The sequence below is a fragment of the Trachinotus anak genome, unplaced genomic scaffold, assembly GCF_046630095.1.
Source record: "Trachinotus anak isolate AG129_WGS33_773 ecotype Australia unplaced genomic scaffold, CSIRO_AGI_Tana_v1 ptg000007l, whole genome shotgun sequence".
NCBI lineage: Eukaryota > Metazoa > Chordata > Actinopteri > Carangiformes > Carangidae > Trachinotus > Trachinotus anak.
In genome coordinates, this window is record NW_027273858.1 from 2,397,338 (window position 1) to 2,415,372 (window position 18,035).

An 18,035-nucleotide genomic window follows, 5' to 3' on the forward strand; every position below is an offset into this window, starting at 1 on the left:
TTGAGAGTAAAATGACTTTTAAAAGCATCGTTTTGATCTTGAAAAATGAAAAACTCGCTGTATTTTGTTGCAGGGCTCACAAACGACCACCTGGTGTCCCTGTTCTCCCATGAATACTTGCGTGTCCTGTTCATGGAGAGGCTGCATGGGCTCTTATGATGAACATAGTTCAACTTCTTGTTCTTTAGTAACTAATTTCCAACATTTCCCAGAATTCCTCCTGTGAACGTGCATTACTTTCTGCCACAGTGTCTTTAGCTGTTACCACCTGCAGTCACCAACATCAGTAAATTAAAGTTATAATATGTCACTTTTCCACATTAAAATGTCTAAAAATGACTAAACTTAATCTAGAGAAATGCATCATTTTTATCTTGGTTGGTGTCACTTATGTCACATATCCTCTCTGCTCATGCGTTGGTCACAGTTTCAGTTGAAATTGTCATTTTTACATTTTATTTTAATAAAGATGATGATGATGTGATTTTTGTTGAGGCTTGTACCAAAGAAGCATGTCCCCTTATATCTGGAGAATGATTTGTTGGCCCGGGCATCACTTATGGCGCCAACAATGCACAACAATGTTGTGACACATTTTACCTTTATCAAAATTGCAGCTCCTGCGATTTTATTTTTTGATTTGGATATTGCACTTGGCCATTTCGTGATTTCGATTATATTTCCATTAATTGTGCAGACCTAGTAATAACACTGTTTATTATTAATATTACTGCGTGGCATATTCTCAACTAAATTTGTAGTTAATCAAAATATCCCATAATTAACAAACAGCAAACCTGGGGGCACGATTCATGTCAGTCTTAGAGAGCTGGTTGGTTTCTGAGGCTGCTACAAGCAAAATCAGCAAAAGCTGCTGCGTGTGCGCTTTGCATGATGGGTACTTGAAGGCGACTGGATACATGTACGATGTACAGAGGAAGGTGGAAGGAAGAGAGCCTCAGAGTTAATCTGACCGTATGTGTGTGTGTGTGTGTGAGAGAGAGAGAGAGAGAGAGAGAGAACAAGGAAGTGATTACCATGACAACACGGTTTTTTCCTTTCTGTCTTTCTTCCCAGACGTTGGTGATCATTTCTCATGCACAAATTCTCCTAAAGCCTAAAAGCCCGAGGGAAAATACAAACCTACGTTATTGTGGTAAAACTCTACATCCTCAGTTTTTCTTTTCCTCTCGTTTACAGTTTTCTGAAAAAGCTTCTTTTTCTCCGGGTTGGGGTCGTCTGTCCACCACAGGCCAGTGTTTTATACCTCTTTAAAAAATCTTATCCCATATTTTACACTTTTGCTGTGTTTTATGTCAAAGTGTTCATGTCCTTAAGAAGACGAAAACCATCTCACTGTAGTTTTACATCTCTTCTGGAGCTCTAGTAACAACAGGGTGTTGCTGAGTGATCCAATAGAAATATAGCAGAGTTCAGGTAAACACTCGGAGAAACCAAATCCTGCGAGGCTGGATGGTGGGTCCAGGTGGGCGGGGCTTGGAGCAGCGACTGCTTTGTTGTGACATCACAAAGTTCCAGAAGTCCTGACGGCTGGTTTTAAGGCTCAGTGTCTGAATACAGGCTGTGTGCATTTCTCTGTGGACTGAGGCTTTGATACTTTCACAGTATTAATATAGAACCTAGACCTGCTTTATAATCAGAAAAACAGACATGGAAGTCTCACTTTATACAATATAGGACCTTTAGAAAAACTGTGAATAATTAGTAATACAGAGGTGATGACCCTTACTGAACAATCAGCTCCAGCTGGAAGTTTAAAATTGAATTCTTGATTTGATGAGTTTCGCCCACAGTTTTGCCATCTTGTCTATTTCAAAATAAAATGATCTGTGGCAAACATGTTGTTTTTTTTCTTGTTTCTTTTTTTGACCCTAATTCAATAAACCATCTGTTCATTGGGAGAAATATCTGGGAGCTGAACTGTGAAGCCCCAGCACAATATTAAATGGTTTGTTATGTTATGGTCCCTAACTGCATCCCAGCGTGTCAATAAACACTGCAGGCTAGGTGTTGATCTTTCATAGAGAGAGTAAACACTGCAACATGACCCTTTGACGTCACGGCGGAGGCTCACACGACGCTGACGGTCCACACGCCCGGCCGTGAAGTCGCCGCTTTGACGTTGGACGATCTGTGGGGGGGGGGGGAGTGTTTTCTGAAACCGTCAAGCAGCCTTATCAGTGTGAGCATCTGCAGACTGTCAGCCTGCAGTCTGAGGCCGGGTGGGCAACAGAGAGACACAGAGCTGAGCTGTTGCTTCACAGATTACAGAACTATTTTACCCAAAAAGGCGCTGGGAGAGCAGGGGAGAAGATTGTAGATGCATCTGACAACTAAAACATAAGTTATTGTTCTGTTCACAGGATTTATTGCAGGATTTCTACTCGTTTGTGCACAGATCACACAGTAAAGCCACTGATGCTGATGCACGTCTGCGCCTTGTTCCGCAGTAAAACTCAGGGTTACATGTGGTGTCAGTGGCTGCATGTGAAGGTTCCCTGTGAGAGTCTTTAGCCTCCAAGATCCAGTTTCCTGTCTATACCCTGTGGACCAAAGCCTCTGTCACAAAACACATTTGGATCCACTCAAGTTGAAGTGTCTGAGGGACAACGGCACGCAAACCTCATATTAGTCTGGTTTAGCTTTTGTGATCCTGGCACAGCGCCACGGTTATCAGGAGAAACACAGCAGATGACCCGAATGAGACACAAAGCAAAGGCTGAGCCTCTCAAACCGACCACAAAGAGACAGAATGACTACGAGAACACACAAAACAGGTACAAAGAGACAAAACTACACAGACACACAAAACAACTACAGAAGACAACACAACCACTGGGAGACTCAAACTGACCAAAGAGTCACCACAATTGAATTAAGAGCCACAAAAATGACCACAAAGAAACTCAAAAAGAGGCAAAATAACACCAGTTAGACTCAAATGACCACAAAGAGACACAAAAACTACAAAGAGACAAATTAAACTCAGACCCACCACAAAATGAAAGCTGCGTGTTCGAGGCTCGTTTGTTTTTGCTTTCGGTTTGAGACACAGTTTTATATTTTTGGCTTTTTAATCAAAGAGCCAGATATTCTGTAACAGGGTTGTTCATCTCTCCACCAAGAGTTTCAGCTCCTCCAGCTTCACGACTCAGTGACAGGGACACGACTTACATGACGACAAACACACAACAACATACAGTGTTTCTGCTGTTTACTGTTGTGTTATAAATATACAAGGCTCTGTGTTTGTGTGTGTGTGTGTAGTTTTTCTGGACAGCGACAGCCTGTTGCAGAATAATAATTCATCCTGTTTATTTGATTTGGAGGACGACCTACACAGGGCTTCCACAGTTTGGCTCAGCATCAGGGCTAAAAGCGTTCGAGCTCTGAATCACGCCGGCTATTTTCAGCCTGCCCTCACTTCCTACTAATAAAAACAACGTGTTGCTTCAGGAGAAGTGCGACGTCACGCTACTGCAAACACGCTGGGGAGTGTTTCTGGTCTGCAAACCAGGCCTCCGTGTCACATTTTGAGTAGGTGGGTGTCAAACCAATTCCACAAGATGGTGGAACTGAAGGGAAGCGAGGAGGTGACACCTCCGTGGTCAGGGCTGTTTGTGTCCTCGCCATCACCACGAGTGGGTATTAAAAGTCTCAGTGGACGGGAGGAAGTATCACTCAGGCTACACTACAACATGTAAAAAAATCAAACTTAATAAACAAAACTTTAAATATAAGTTGTGATTATAGACAATGCAAGTACGTTGAGTAATGTGCACGAGTAAAATATATCAATCGCCACCATCAACAGTGTGTGAAGGAGCCTCAGTGATGATGTCATACCTACTGAAATTAGCATGCTAACCAGCTAGCTCGGTCCCACCCCGTCTTGTAATACCACTTTGTGACACTATGCTATGTGAGTCAGTGAAGCGTCTCGTCTGTCCTCAGCCCCTCAGCCCCCGACTGTCCCCAGCGGCAGCGTTTGACGAGTAAGGAGATCCTGGAGGTGCAGTGTTTGCAGTTCTTATCGTGAAGTGGGTGATTCTCACCAACAGTGTCAGCATGCAACAAACTCCCTTGTTAGGCCTCATGCTAACGGCTAGCAACTCAATGTCCCTACTGCAGATACTTTAATTATAAGATGTCCTATAGTAAAGTTTTTCCTGTTTCAAAGGTTCCTTCAAATGCAGCCATCTTTTTCTGGGCAACGAAGGATCCAACAGGTGGATCCTCTGTGGCCCAACCCGGCTGAATCAGTCGAGAAGAGGGACGTAAAATCTGATCAGAAGTGGTCACTTAGATGTGGAAACAAAACACGAGGTCCAAACCGTCCGCCCCCTCCCACTGCTTCCTGTTTCTCTCTGCTTCGACCTCAGCAATAAACACCAATAAATCTGTTAATAGTCCGACAAACAAACGTCTCCATCAGGGTGGATTTCCATAAAGTAGGCTGTCATCTCTCTTTTTGTGAGAGCGTGTGTGTGTGGGTGGGTGTTCCCCAGCAGAAAGACAGTCCAAATTAACTGCCTACATCTTGATAATGAAATGCCAAACACAGATGCCACAACAAGTGAGTCACACACATGAGTCACTGTTGATATTGTGCAGGCTTCGGTGTGTTTCTCCCTCACAATGAAGCAAAAAATCACGGTTTTGTGTTTTATGAGTGTTTTATTTTAGTGACCCTGCAGCTGGATCAGTGTGATGGAAAAGCCGTCACATGACCTTCTGACAGCAGAACAGATAAGATAAGATAAGATCGCCTTTATTAGTCCCACAGTGGCGAAATTCACAGTGTTACAGCAGCAAAGCGGCAAAGAAACTGCAACAACGGATAAACAGCTGAGTTTCATTTCAAGATGTGATGGATAAAGATATCAGCCGCCTCTGGGTGGGATTGTTTTAGGGGTCTGGTGCGCTGCAGAGATGATCCTGGAGGCTTTTCAAAGGCATGAAGCCATGTGTCCATGCTGACATTAGGAGAAGTGTCCCAGAGCTGTAAGAGCCGTCCAGTAAGAGGCCTTCAGGATCTGCTGTTAGTGATTTGTTAACAGATTTGTTGGATAAATTCAGCTTGAATCGCTTTACTTGTGGCGGCTAGCAGCTTCAGTGACAATGTGTTGTCTTGAGCTGCTGTGGTTCATGGGTACTGTAGTTTTTAGAGCTGTTTGTGTATCAAATTAAGGAAAAACAAGACTGAGGCTTAGGCTATGTCTGAAATATCACATTTTTGCTATATATTAGAGGTGGAAATTACAAGTGTGAAAGATTTGCAGTTGCTGACAATGTAGTTCATGCATTTATTTTTTCAAAGTCATCATTGTTTATTACATCACGACACGTGATTGTAACTTCATGACACATACTCTTTATATTATGAATTTGCATTTCCTGTAGGTTTTGTGTTTATAAAACTTTTTCAGCCTTTTTTTAAGACTTAAATCCAGGTATGTTTTTCAAATATTGAATGGATTTGAATTTAAAATAGAACATCGAATGTACATTACACAGAGTACATGTGTTTCTGGTCTGTTTTCATTATTATTATCATTTTATCGCTGTTTGAGTAATAACTGGGGTCAAACATCATTCAAAGTTAAATATTCTGTGGCATGCTGGGAATTGTAGTGCGACTTCTTGGCGGTTAGTTTAAGTTGAAATGAATGCGTCGTTTCAGAATAAGAGCATAGTGATTCTATGAAGCAACGTGACAACAATAACAACGATATTTTGTAAGAGTTTGAATTCGGCTTTGTTTTGTGCGACTGAACGCATCAGTGATGGCCGCGCTGACTACATATCCCACAATGCAGGAGGTGTAAACTGCAAAGCGCCGTGCGGTGCGGACGTGTTTGACAGTTAATCAGAAATGGGGTAGTGAGGTGGAGAAGCCTGACCGCGGCGGATCCTGACAGGAAATCAGCTCCTCAGATCCGCGCCGTTGTTTATTTGTTTTGTTATTATTTACACACAAATCCCCACGTGCTCGTTATCAAAAAACAAACAAACAAACAAACAAACAAACAAACACGAATGACCGAGCACGTGAAGGAGCCGAAAACAAACGGCCAATGAACGCGGTGTTAGGCTGACCGAAGAGAGGCAGAAAGAGAAGAAGTCCCACTCTGTCCTCATCTAGGGCGACCGCGATGTCAGGAAAACGCTAGATAACTTCACCTCAAATTTGTCACATAGGCGCTTTTTTATTTATTTATTTATTTCTATTTAAATATTTTTCATTATTCATTCCCATCATTCATGGATGGATTATGAGACCACAGGCCACTATATACACCTGACAATAAAAAGCAAGATTTACATCTCATCTTGTGTACCAAGAATAACACAGACCAGGATATATTTACCCAAAACAACCCCGCATTGTTTAAAATCTGATTTAAATCATCAGTGGGCCGACGTTTGTGTTTATTTTCGTACATATTTCTTGTGAAATCAGCCTCAAAGAGTTCATGCTACAACCATCCTAAAACCCGATGGGGAAGAATGTGCGCAGAGTGAGTCATCACGCTAACAGACGACCTTCGGCGCTAGCGCACTAGCCACCGCCGCGGAGCGACGCGCGGAGCCCGGCAGCGCCGTCCCGCCTCGGTATGAAGCCAGGTGACGGCAACATGACCTCCATCGTTCAGAGGATAGCTCGGCAGGCTGTGGTCACCTTCAGGAGCCCGCCTCGGGTCGGCGAGGACGCTGGTAAATCTTTCCTGGAGAATCACAGCAAACTAAAGAGCCTGATGACGGAAGTGCGGGCGGCGGACTTGAAGCTCGTCCCGCGGAGAGCCGAGGACAGCTCGCCCGGCGTGCCGCCTCCTGTCCCGTACCACCACGGCGCGCCCCCGGTCACCTACATGCACATCTGCGAGACCGAGCAGTTCAGCATGGGGGTGTTTCTGCTGAAAAGCGGCGCCTCCATCCCTCTGCACGACCACCCGGGGATGCACGGCGTGCTCAAAGTCATGTACGGCAAGGTCAGGATCAGCTGCTTCGACAGGCTGGAGCGGCCGGCGGGCGGCACGCAGGCGGCGCCTCCGCTCCCGGCGGCCCAGATGGGCGCTCTGCGGCGCTCCGTGCTCCGCTCCACCGGGGAGTACACGGAGGAGAGCGGCCCCTGCGTCCTCTCGCCTGACCGGGACAACCTCCACCAGATCGACGCCGTGGACGGCCCGACGGCGTTCATGGACATCCTGGCCCCGCCGTACGACCCGGACGACGGCAGAGACTGTCACTATTACAGGGTCCTGACAGACGCGGAGGTTCAGGAGGAGCAGGAGGAGCAGGAGGAGAAGGAGGCCTGGCTCATGGAGATCTCACAGCCTCCGGATTTCTGGTGCGGAGGGGAGCCGTACCCGGGCCCGGAGGTCTCCCTCTGATCCCCCTGACTGACCTGCAGCCGCTAAATGTCTTCTTCTCCCGGCTGGTCTGAGGTTTATGGAGCCCGTGGAGCCACAGGGCCGGGGCTTGGACATGGTTGGGTCACTACATCTTTAATCCGTTCATCAGGGGTGTGTGAAGCCAGGGTCAACTCTGGGCTTTATTCATGACCAAGATTGTACCTTTGCAGAACAGGTGTTCCTGTGCAGAGGCGGAACCATTGGGTGACGTCACTGCCAGGCGCCGTTAATGGTGCCGCAAAGGTGAAACAACAACTCAAGTTTCCATTTCACTAGAGCGAAAAAAATGGTGCCCCAGGCAGCATTTAACATCCTGTTTGTGATCCCTCTCAGTTTCTACAGGCAGGGAAACAGATCATTGACTAATTCTCCCACATCATGCTGCTCTCACTGGTGCTCTTAGTCTCTCTTGTTTGTGTAAAGGAATTTAATCACATTTCCATGAATTCATACTTGTTCCTTAATTCTACATTTTCTCATGTTGCTGGTGAGGGCAGCGATTTCTAAAATGTCTCAGACCATGTGGGAGAATCTTTTCATCAATCAGCTCAAAGGGTTAAAAAATTAAAATCACCAAAATTGGAGTTAGGAGTGATGTGAGCAGGAGGCTAAAATAAGACCCGGAAAGGTATTTTGTGCAGGAGTAGTGCCAAGAAATGACAAATTGATGATGTGCAGGGGGCTAATGCTGCATTCGCGAAAAGTCGGGAAGTCTGAATTTGTTGCTTTGCCTCTTCGTCTAAGTCGTTGCTTCAAGTTTAGATATCAAAAACAGAAATTTGGGCAAGATTTCTAAACCTCAACAGCAAAACTTTAATGGCCTTTAAACAAGATACACTAAACACTAAATATCAGCTTTTAACATTGCATTACCTTCAGTCTAAAGAAGGGACTTGTCAGTGGTAAACAGCTCATGATATTTATTTAAAATTAGCATATTTATTTGACTGATCAGCTGCACGAAGGCTGCACTGCATGAAAACACTGAAACATAAAGTCTGGAGTTCTAATCTGCTTGCTGCAGACCCCCGACTGCATCTTGAATGCAACATTAGAAGCAAATCTGTCAAAGCCGAGTTGACCCGAGCTGAGCTGCCTCTGTGGAAGTCGCCCGGGACCACGGAGGGACCGTGTCCATGTCTTTTAAATCGTCTTCCTGCTTCAGGCTTTGTGGTATTTGCTTGTCAGATGGAGAAACTGTGCGACTCTTCAGGTCTCTTTTGAAGACTGAGAAATATCTACAAACTGCAGGTTTTCTGGCATCGTGACGAGGACTCTACAAACCGTACGCAGCCTTCTTCTTGTCTGAGAAAAGTCTGATCCTCAGGACTGTGTTTGTGATTTAAATTGCTGACTGAATGTTTGAAAGGTGCACTACATTCAGCCTCTTAGCACAGAGTTGTTCTTTTCACCAATCAATCAGGGTACAGTGTCCAAAACGTCAGTGTGATTACATTATAAGAATCATGAGGATGTTTCTGTGACAGTTGTAGGTTTGATTTAATCAGAAATGAAAGGTGAATGTGATGTTTAGGTTTATAATAAAGTTTATACAAACGAAACAAACTGCTGAACAAATACTTAAAATCAGCACCTGACTGTAAAGTAACACTGCGCTTCATGATGTAGGGTTCATTCAAACATTTATTTATGCACTACTGACAAATGATGCTTTCTCTGAAACTAGTGGTGGCATGAACATTAAGCTACTTAGTGTGACAGAATCAGATGCATTTCAGATAACTTTTATATCACAAATTAGGAAAAAAATAACTTGTCCAGAGTCGCTCCAAAATTTCCATCTCTGAGCAGTGATGATCACACATCACTGTGGGGATGTAGACGGTACAGGTCTGGGTCTGGAATCAGATTCTCCCAATCCGTGTTAGATGAACATCCAAAGGGCAACTATGTCCATGTGTCCACGTGTTTTGCCTGTAATGAAGATTTTGTTCATATAAAACATGCTGTTTATTTTTGCCTAAACTCGTCTGTTTCTTTTGCTTCAAACTGTGATGAGCTGTCTGTGAAATTACAAAAAAAAAAAAAAAAAAAGTTCAGGAAAGCAGCTTAATCCCTTTGATGTGATACGACCCATGGGACTGTCTCCTTAAATAGCGCCCCTATGATACAGCAGGTGCACCAGACCTTTGTTGTCAATGTTACAAAAATAAACACACGGACTGTACTGAGAGCAGCATCTACCTCAGTCGCCATGGTTACTATAATAACATTATTGTTATTATATCAATTACTTTGCACCACTGCTCATACAATTACTGAGCTTTGAGCGCACATAGATTTTACTGCATATGACTGAGCACAAGTGTTTATGACATTTTGTATTGGTAATGAAACGACAAGCTAACACTGGAGATGAAAGGGCGTGCTATCAGCCAGCTAACGTTAGTTAGCTAAACTGTAACTTAAGGCTAAAGTTAGAAACTAGCTAACATTAGTTAGCTAAACTGTAACTTAAGGCTAAAGTTAGAAAGTAGCTAACATTAGTCAGCTTAACTGTAACTTAAGGCTAAAGTTAGAAACTAGCTAACATTAGTTAGCTTAACTGTAACTTAAGGCTAAAGTTAGAAACTAGCTAACGTTAGTCAGCTAAACTGTAACTTAAGGCTAAAGTTAGAAACTAGCTAACACTAGTTAGCTTAACTGTAACTTAAGGCTAAAGTTAGAAACTAGCTAACACTAGTCAGCTTAACTGTAACTTAAGGCTAAAGTTAGAAACTAGCTAACATTAGTTAGCTTAACTGTAACTTAAGGCTAAAGTTAGAAACTAGCTAACGTTAGTCAGCTAAACTGTAACTTAAGGCTAAAGTTAGAAACTAGCTAACACTAGTTAGCTTAACTGTAACTTAAGGCTAAAGTTAGAAACTAGCTAACATTAGTTAGCTTAACTGTAACTTAAGGCTAAAGTTAGAAACTAGCTAACGTTAGTCAGCTAAACTGTAACTTAAGGCTAAAGTTAGAAACTAGCTAACACTAGTTAGCTTAACTGTAACTTAAGGCTAAAGTTAGAAACTAGCTAACACTAGTTAGCTTAACTGTAACTTAAGGCTAAAGTTAGAAACTAGCTAACACTAGTTAGCTTAACTGTAACTTAAGGCTAAAGTAGCTAACATTCATCTGTAGATACTTGCCACAGTCTAATTCAGAAACTGTGAAGCAAAGAAAGTAAATTGTATTAAACAAGCTAGATAGTTAGCGACTGCTACTTGCTTTGACCTACTTTACGACATAAGGACTGAGCTAGCAATGGGAGCGAGGCAGGCATCATGGTTCAGAAATGGCATGGTCCACTTTAGGGGTTTCTGAAATCACAGTGCAAAAGCCACGTATGAATATGGGGAAATATATTGTAATATCTACAATTAAAGTTCAGAAGGATATAGCTATTGTTTTGACCTCTTTTCGGGAGGTACAAGTCAAGCCCCCATAGTTTCAACCCTGAATGCAGATGTTCAAGCTTCAAAGTTCATTTTTTTTAAAAAGCTCAACCTCATGGTCCATTTAGTAGCTTTTCTTGTGCTTTTGATGATATCACATGATCTGCATCAGCAGATTTCATGGACAAGAAGAGCTCCTTCTTGTCCTTAAAGAGCTCATAAAAAGAGGGAATAATGAGATTAGATGGAAATTTGAACATTTAAAATTCCAGGACAACTGTGCAAACTCCATCTGCTGTTGAAGATCATTTGATGTGATCAAAAGAATATAATAAAAATGTATTTGCAATGGTTTTGTCAACAACTTAACGTGTCCTAAACTGACCTGAAATAAAGAGCAGCAACAGCAGACAGCCAACTGTTCAAAACATTTATTTGCATCAACAAGAAGCATCAGTCCAGCAGAATAAAAGCTTCAGTGCTCGACTTGTTTGCATAAAAATTATAAAACACAAAACCAGAACTTTTGTTTGTCCAGTGACTCTCTCTCTCTCTCTTCATCGCACATTCATCAGGTAGAAATGCTGGTCAGATCTTTACAAGTATCATCAGGTCTGTGCGAACACCTGCAAACATCCAAAAATAAAAAAATCTATCCACACGTTAACAGATTATCAGGCTACAGTCTCATAAAACCCCAAACAAGTACCGTCAGGTGTGGAAATACAATCCTAATATGATACAAAACCAGGTTTAAAAAAGGCTTCATTTTGCTGCATCTAAAGCCAATGAAGTTTTCACTGAGTTTCCCCACCTTAGCTCCGCCCAAATTTGTGATGTCACAGCATGGCTTGGGGCCACTGTGACATCATTTTGGCATCAAACAGACAACCCTCCCTCCTGTCCTTAAAGGTATTATTTAAATATTGTGTCGCAGGCAGAGACGCGTGTGTTTATGTTCATATCAACCTTTTACGCCTGCAGTGTGAAAATAAACTTCATTAGTGAGATTCAGTCCTCGCAGCCGCACAAAATACTGAACCTGCAAAAGGTCTTTTAACTTTAATGAGTTCATACTTAGAAAATCAGCTGGCAATGATGAATAAATTAGACTTTACAGTATATTGATGGTCAAAGATGCTAAATCACATTTTCCTCACTGCAAAACCAAAAGAGATAAATTATTGTGTCTGCATTTGAAATTGTTTTGAAATGATGCGTTTGGAGGAAAAAAAGAAACTGAGAGCACAGTGAGGGTCCGAAAATCCCCCCAGATACCAGTGTAACTTAGTGTGTGTGTTTTTCTTTTAACTGCAGCTGAAACCAACCCGCCCACAGCTGGAGGCAGAGCAGCAGCAGCAGCAGCAGCAGCAGCAGCAGTGAGCCCTCCTGCATCATTCTGCAGAAGTTTGGTCTCATCTTTGCAGCCTGTATAGTGATTGAATCCCTGAGAGCATGAAGCACAGACTGCAGACACACAATGCCTTGCCACAGAGCACTAAAGTAAGCTGCAGCAGTTGGGCATATTCTGTTTTAAAGAGCACTGGCACACTGACACCATCTGCGTCATATTCAGTCATTCAAAAAAAAAAAAAAAATCCCTTTACATTTCGCTGAATTTAACACCTAAACTTCCAGTTTTGATTGTGTGGGAGACACTTCTCTAAAACTGTGGACCACTGACGCATGAGTGAGGAATTATGTTAATTAATGTGATAAATAATGAAGGTCTGACCAAAAACAATACGGGGTTCTGCTCCTCCCTGATTTTGAAGATATGGCTTCCAAACACATTTCTTCCACTTTTCTGAGAACAGTGATCTATGGGATAAAGTCTGGGCCCTGTTGGTTGGCAGGGGCCCATACAGCTCATGTTCAGACTGAGAAAGTTTACATTCAGTGGCATCGGGTCGTGCGCGGTGCAGGATTAGGACGCGGAGGACTTTTTCTCCTTCTGCCGCAGGTGGATCTTCATGTGCCGCCTCCTCTCGTCGCTCCGGGCGAACTTCCTCCCGCACTGGTCGCAGGAGAAGGGTTTCTCCCCGGTGTGCGTACGGATGTGGGTGGTGAGATGGTCACTGCGGCTGAAGTTCCTCATGCAGATGCGGCACTGGAAGGGTTTGTGGCCTGTGTGGATGCGCAGGTGCCGGCTCAGCTCGTCAGACCGGGAGAACCTCCGGTCGCAGCTCTCTGCCGGGCACGGGTACGGCCTCTGGTGGACGGGCGTCTTGCTCGGCCGGTTCGGGTACTTCCTGGGTCTCAAGATGGGCCTGAGAGGCAGGTTCTGGTGGCTGGGGAAGGCGGCGGCCATCGGACCTTCAGAGGCCGGCGAGGGCGCACCAAGCGTAAAGTTCCTGATGGTGTTGAGAGGTGTGAGAGGCGGGGGCACCCTGAGGGAGTCCAGCGGATACGGGAGGGATTTCCTCTCCGGGAAAGCCGTCGGGATCTCTCTCTGGCAGCTCTGCTGGTAGAAGCCTCCGTAGTCAGGCATGATGGAGAGCAGCGCGGCGCCGTCAGGAGTCGGTTTGGGCGCAGTGCTGTAGGACGGAGGCGGGTGGTAGGACACGGCGCAGGTAGACGTGGCCAGGTAGCCCCCTGCCGACTGGTCTTGGTACATGTCCCCGCTGCAGGAGTAGGAAGGAGCCGGGTGTGGGTGGGGGTGAGGGTGCGGGGGCGCGTACATGTGGCTGATGTCCGGCTGGCCGTGCGCCATGGTGCCGTCCCCCGCGTCCGCCGCGTCTCCTCCTGCGTAGATACCTGGAGATGCTGGACGCGATCTAGACACGGTGGCCGGGTCCGGGGTGGCGATGTCAGCGCTGACCACGTTGATGACGTCCCCCGGTGTCCACGGCCCCCCTGCACCTCTGGAGTCCACCGAGAACTTGCCGGTAAACGCCACGGGGTGCGTGCGTAAAGTTGCCACGTACTGCGCCAAGTCGCCGTGGAGAGGCAGCTCAGGTGCGCTCTTCTCGTCAAACAGAAGATTACCTGAAACACGTAGACAGGTGCAGTCGGTTAAATATACTGACCTTTACCTTCTGAGCTTACACAGAAAAATCAAACCTTTATCATCGTGGTGCAATCGCATTTTTCACTTTCACCCAAACCGCTTCAGATTCTTACCGACTTCATTGTCATCAGGTTTCCCTTCAGGCTCTTCCTCCCCTACAGCCTCTTCTTTAAAAACAACCGACGTGTGTGCACACAGCCCCCCCCCCGCCGCGTACACATCTTTAGGAACATTATCTCCAGCCCCGCCGAGAGACGCAGAAACCTCATCAACTATTTTCGCGGTCATTCTGTCTTTTGAGATGCAGGCGATTTAAACTAATTACACATCTACGTCTAATCTGCTGCCTGCCTCTGACTGAGTCTCACACATGATGAATATTTCCCCTCATTTTCTGTTCCGCCTCTCATCTCTTGTAAATAGCTCCTGGATGGTGCAGAATGGTTATAAAGGGAATCTCTGGGTGTCCCGTTACGTCATTTACCAAATATGGAGTTGGGTTTTAAGAAAAAAGAAAAAAGAGGGAACTCCAGAAATAGGTCTGATGGAGCTGGTCGTGACGACATGTGGAAATGATGAACAGTAAAAGTTAAATTGAATATAAAACTCTCAGCTGGTCGATTAATCTGTTTGTGGTGATTTCACTTTAATGTCCATCACAAACACCAGCGCTTGCTGCTTCCCGCCTCATGTAAAGAAAGAAAAGACAAAACTCCATCATTCGGAATTCCGGTCACACCGGAAAGCTTTCTTCTCCATAAATGGGTCCTCCGGTGAGGATCTGTCTGCTTATATGGCTGGTATCCGGGCAAATTGTGTTACATTGTGTTGTCTTTGTGCCAGATGAGCCCACACACTGACTCCGCAGACCCATTTGTTTTCTCTCTTGCCTTGTCAGGCGCAGATTATGGCTCCTTGCTATTGTTGGCCCGTTGAGATAGATGAGGCTGATTAAGTGAGAGAATAATCATTTCATTCATTTCATGCTGGGATCAGAGAAATTTAAAATGCATTTATGCGTTTAGGCTCTGATGAAGATGTAAGACTTACATGCAGAGAGAAACATGCAGCTGCTGATGCTTCAGGATTTCATACATGTGCATCCTGACACAAACATGTAACTTCTTTGAAAAGATACAGATCTAGATTTAAAAACTTTTTTTTTCAGTTTGTATCCATCACAGTTATTATTCTGTTGTCTTGCGTCCCCCTGATTTTATTACAGCAGCAACTGAGCTCTTTAACATCATCAATAATCGGATTTAAAACAAAGTGGAAAACCTCCACATTTTAACAGAGTTTAGTAGAGTGGTGTGATCTGATGTTTGAGGTCTAAATTTCTCATTAATTCTATTTTCTATGGATCTAAAAAAAAATAAACAAATAAATATTTTTTGCATTTTCTTTTATGATGAATAAAGATCTTTACAACCAACCAGGTAACAGCTAAAGTTCCTCAGAGCCATCACACCACAGGGATCAGTCTTAGAGGTTAGTTATTAAAAGTTTTCTTCTGTCTTCAGATGTGTGGATGTGGTTTGTTTTGATGTTGACAACGAGAGCTAACAACTCAAAAACTGTGAAGACACTTGGATCCATATGTTGAAGAACACACGTGGGTTCATGGTCCTCGCTCTCAGTAGCTGATGGGGAGAAGCGCAAAAAGCCAAACTGTGCTGTGAGAACTGGCCTCACTACACTGAACCAACTGTGGCAGGATTTTCTTCCTAAACCACAGAAAATACAAACGTGTGTCACAACAGTAGAGGGGCTCATCTGCTTTTCTTCGTGATTTAACAGGAAAGACTGAATGCTTCCAGATATGTGGAGTGTAAACAGAGCATATTCAAACAGTGATACTGCGTCTGTTTGAGTCATTAATGTGCTGATTAGAAAGTTGATGAAGCTGAAGCCTTCTGCTGGATCACAGCGCAGCGAGCAGGAGGACTGCAGCTCTCCGAGTCTTTTGAACGCCCACAGCTACAAAAATGTTGGTGTGTATTGTCGTTGTGTGGCGAACCGCCCACCCTGTGGCAGATGGGGGTTTGGTTGGTCCATGCACACACACACACACACACACACACACACACACGCTTGCAGTGAACAGACTCAGAAAACACACACACACTAAGGAAACACACACTCATTCTGGCGCTTTAACACACAAACACTCCCACACACACATGCATGCACACACACAAGTACGCAATTTTACTTTCTCTCAGTGTAACTCTCTCTCTCTCTCTCTCTCACACACACACACACACACACAGACTAACACTCTTAGTGAGTCTATGTAACAAACATACACACGAGCACAGACACTTTCTCTGTCAGAATCTGTCGAACAAACATACACAAACCCACACAAACCCACGCACACAATCTTTCTTTTTACTCACACACACACACACACACACACACACACACACACACACACACACACACACTGCCCCATGGGGACGTTGCCCTGCTTCCACCCTTCGCCCACGCTCCTCCGGGCTGCTGAGGCTCTGGGGGTTTTTTGGTTTTGTGTTTGGTGGCTCGAAGTGTCAGCCGGGGGTCCGGTGGCTCAGCAGACCCCACCACGCCGATTAATCATCTGTCATCTGCGGTTTTTGTTAATATGGATCTTTGTCTTCGTCCTCAAACGATGCTCGGGTCGGGCCGCCGGCCCGCTTACCGCCTGCCGCCCTCGTTTCCATTTTTGCAACCAAACGTCACCGAAAAACAACAAAAACAACCAAACTGCCTCTTTCTGTGTTTCTGTGTTTCTTTCTCCGAGTCAAAGGTTTTATGAGGTCATCATCTGCTGTTCGAGTAAATGTTGTCACCTTTGAACCCTCGTATTGATACCTCACTTTTGTATCACCAGAATTACAGCAGCAGTATCTAAACAATAGGAAGCATTTCTTTGGTAACGATAAAGAAATTTGAGCATTTACACCTCAATTTTCTTTAACACTGCATTTTTTATTTTACATTTATCTAATGCTAACTGCTGCTAGCTGCTTCATACAGTAAACCTCTCTTTGCAAACACTTCCCTGGAAATTAATAAAAGCAGTTTAGTCATATAAAATCAGCACAGCTGTCTCTTCAGTCCTCAACAAACACGGTTGACATTTACCTCAATTTTGCTGTTATTTTATTTTCCATTTGTAGATTTTTTACTTTCCATTTGTACATATTTTACTTTCCATTTGTATGTTTTTAACTTTACATTTGTGCATTTTCTACTCAAACCTAATTTCATCCAGATTTCTTTCATCATGTCTTCTTTGCTGCTGTATCATCCCAGTTCCTCTGCATGTATCAGTATATTTTTATGTTTATTTCAATTTTTATGAATTTTTATGTGTTTTATTGAATGACAATTGCAAAGAGTTTCATCTGTAAGTTTGGGTGTTCTCTGAAGATTCACTGACTCTATCTCTGAAAAAGAAATCCCTGTCCCCTGAAAGATACAACCCCAGACTCTAAATAAACACCATAAATCATCTGAATTTTCTGCCTCTATTCATGTCAGAGTGGTAGGTGTTTTTTAAATGCCTGATGACTCATTTAGGATGGAAAAGCATCTCCTGGTTCATCCTGCAGCACACGACGGAAATCTGGGTTAAATTTCAAGAGTTAGATGATGTAATAGCACAAATAAATGCTTGATTACTTCTTCACCAGGGCCATAAAGTACCTAATACTCTTGTGTGAAAGTACCTTGAGATTGGATTCATGTTAAACCAGTAGGCGTTCATTTGGTGAAGGGAAATTCCAGGCCTGGTTTAGACAAACAAAGCGCCATAACCAATTCTGATATGATCGTCTGCTTCATATTCAAGCAGCAGGTTTCTCTTCTCATTTTGAAATAAAATTCTCGATCAGCCTGCAGATGAGTCAGAGTTTGGGAGGTTTGGGCGATGAACCCACTAACCGAAGCCGTCAATAGAGGGGATTGCATATTCATGGGAAATGTATTGACTGCTGAGTGTCAGATAATAGACAGGCACGTCAATGACCGTGGAGCTGCAGTGAATGGCTTCAACATTATCTCTCGGACCCAGAATGTGTCGTCCGCTACTCTCAGAGCCCGTCGGCTGATATCAAATGAGGATAATTAGCTCTATGGGGGATCAGGTTTATAATATTTATGAAGACAAAGAACCACAGGTGGAGTACGCCGTGTTGTCCTGAG

The 18,035-nt window shown here is 44.0% G+C and overlaps 2 protein-coding genes across 2 annotated transcripts; one reads left to right on the top strand and one right to left on the bottom strand.

Moving 5' to 3' along the window:
* Nucleotides 1–6,374: 6,374 nt before the first annotated feature.
* Nucleotides 6,375–9,422, top strand: adob (2-aminoethanethiol (cysteamine) dioxygenase b). Its single transcript, XM_071479919.1, has one exon. The coding sequence runs from the start codon at nt 6,639–6,641 to the stop codon at nt 7,413–7,415; it is 777 nt and encodes a 258-aa protein (XP_071336020.1). The 5' UTR covers nt 6,375–6,638; the 3' UTR covers nt 7,416–9,422.
* A 1,829-nt stretch (nt 9,423–11,251) lies between these two features.
* Nucleotides 11,252–15,887, bottom strand: LOC139622551 (early growth response protein 2b-like). Its single transcript, XM_071479917.1, has 2 exons — nt 13,958–15,887; nt 11,252–13,822 (listed from the first exon to the last, which is right to left on the bottom strand). The coding sequence occupies exons 1-2, from the start codon at nt 14,130–14,132 to the stop codon at nt 12,762–12,764; spliced, it is 1,236 nt and encodes a 411-aa protein (XP_071336018.1). The 5' UTR covers nt 14,133–15,887; the 3' UTR covers nt 11,252–12,761.
* Nucleotides 15,888–18,035: the final 2,148 nt, after the last annotated feature.

What these genes read in the sequence shown, in the direction of transcription:
- LOC139622551 (XM_071479917.1), bottom strand. Translation starts at nt 14,132, where the DNA reads ATGACCGCGAAAATAGTTGATGAGGTTTCTGCGTCTCTCGGCGGGGCT. An exon ending in ACCTGATGACAATGAAGTCG is followed by an intron (nt 13,823 to 13,957) that starts GTAAGAATCTGA and finishes TACGTGTTTCAG; the next exon opens with GTAATCTTCTGTTTGACGAG.
- adob (XM_071479919.1), top strand. Translation starts at nt 6,639, where the DNA reads ATGAAGCCAGGTGACGGCAACATGACCTCCATCGTTCAGAGGATAGCT.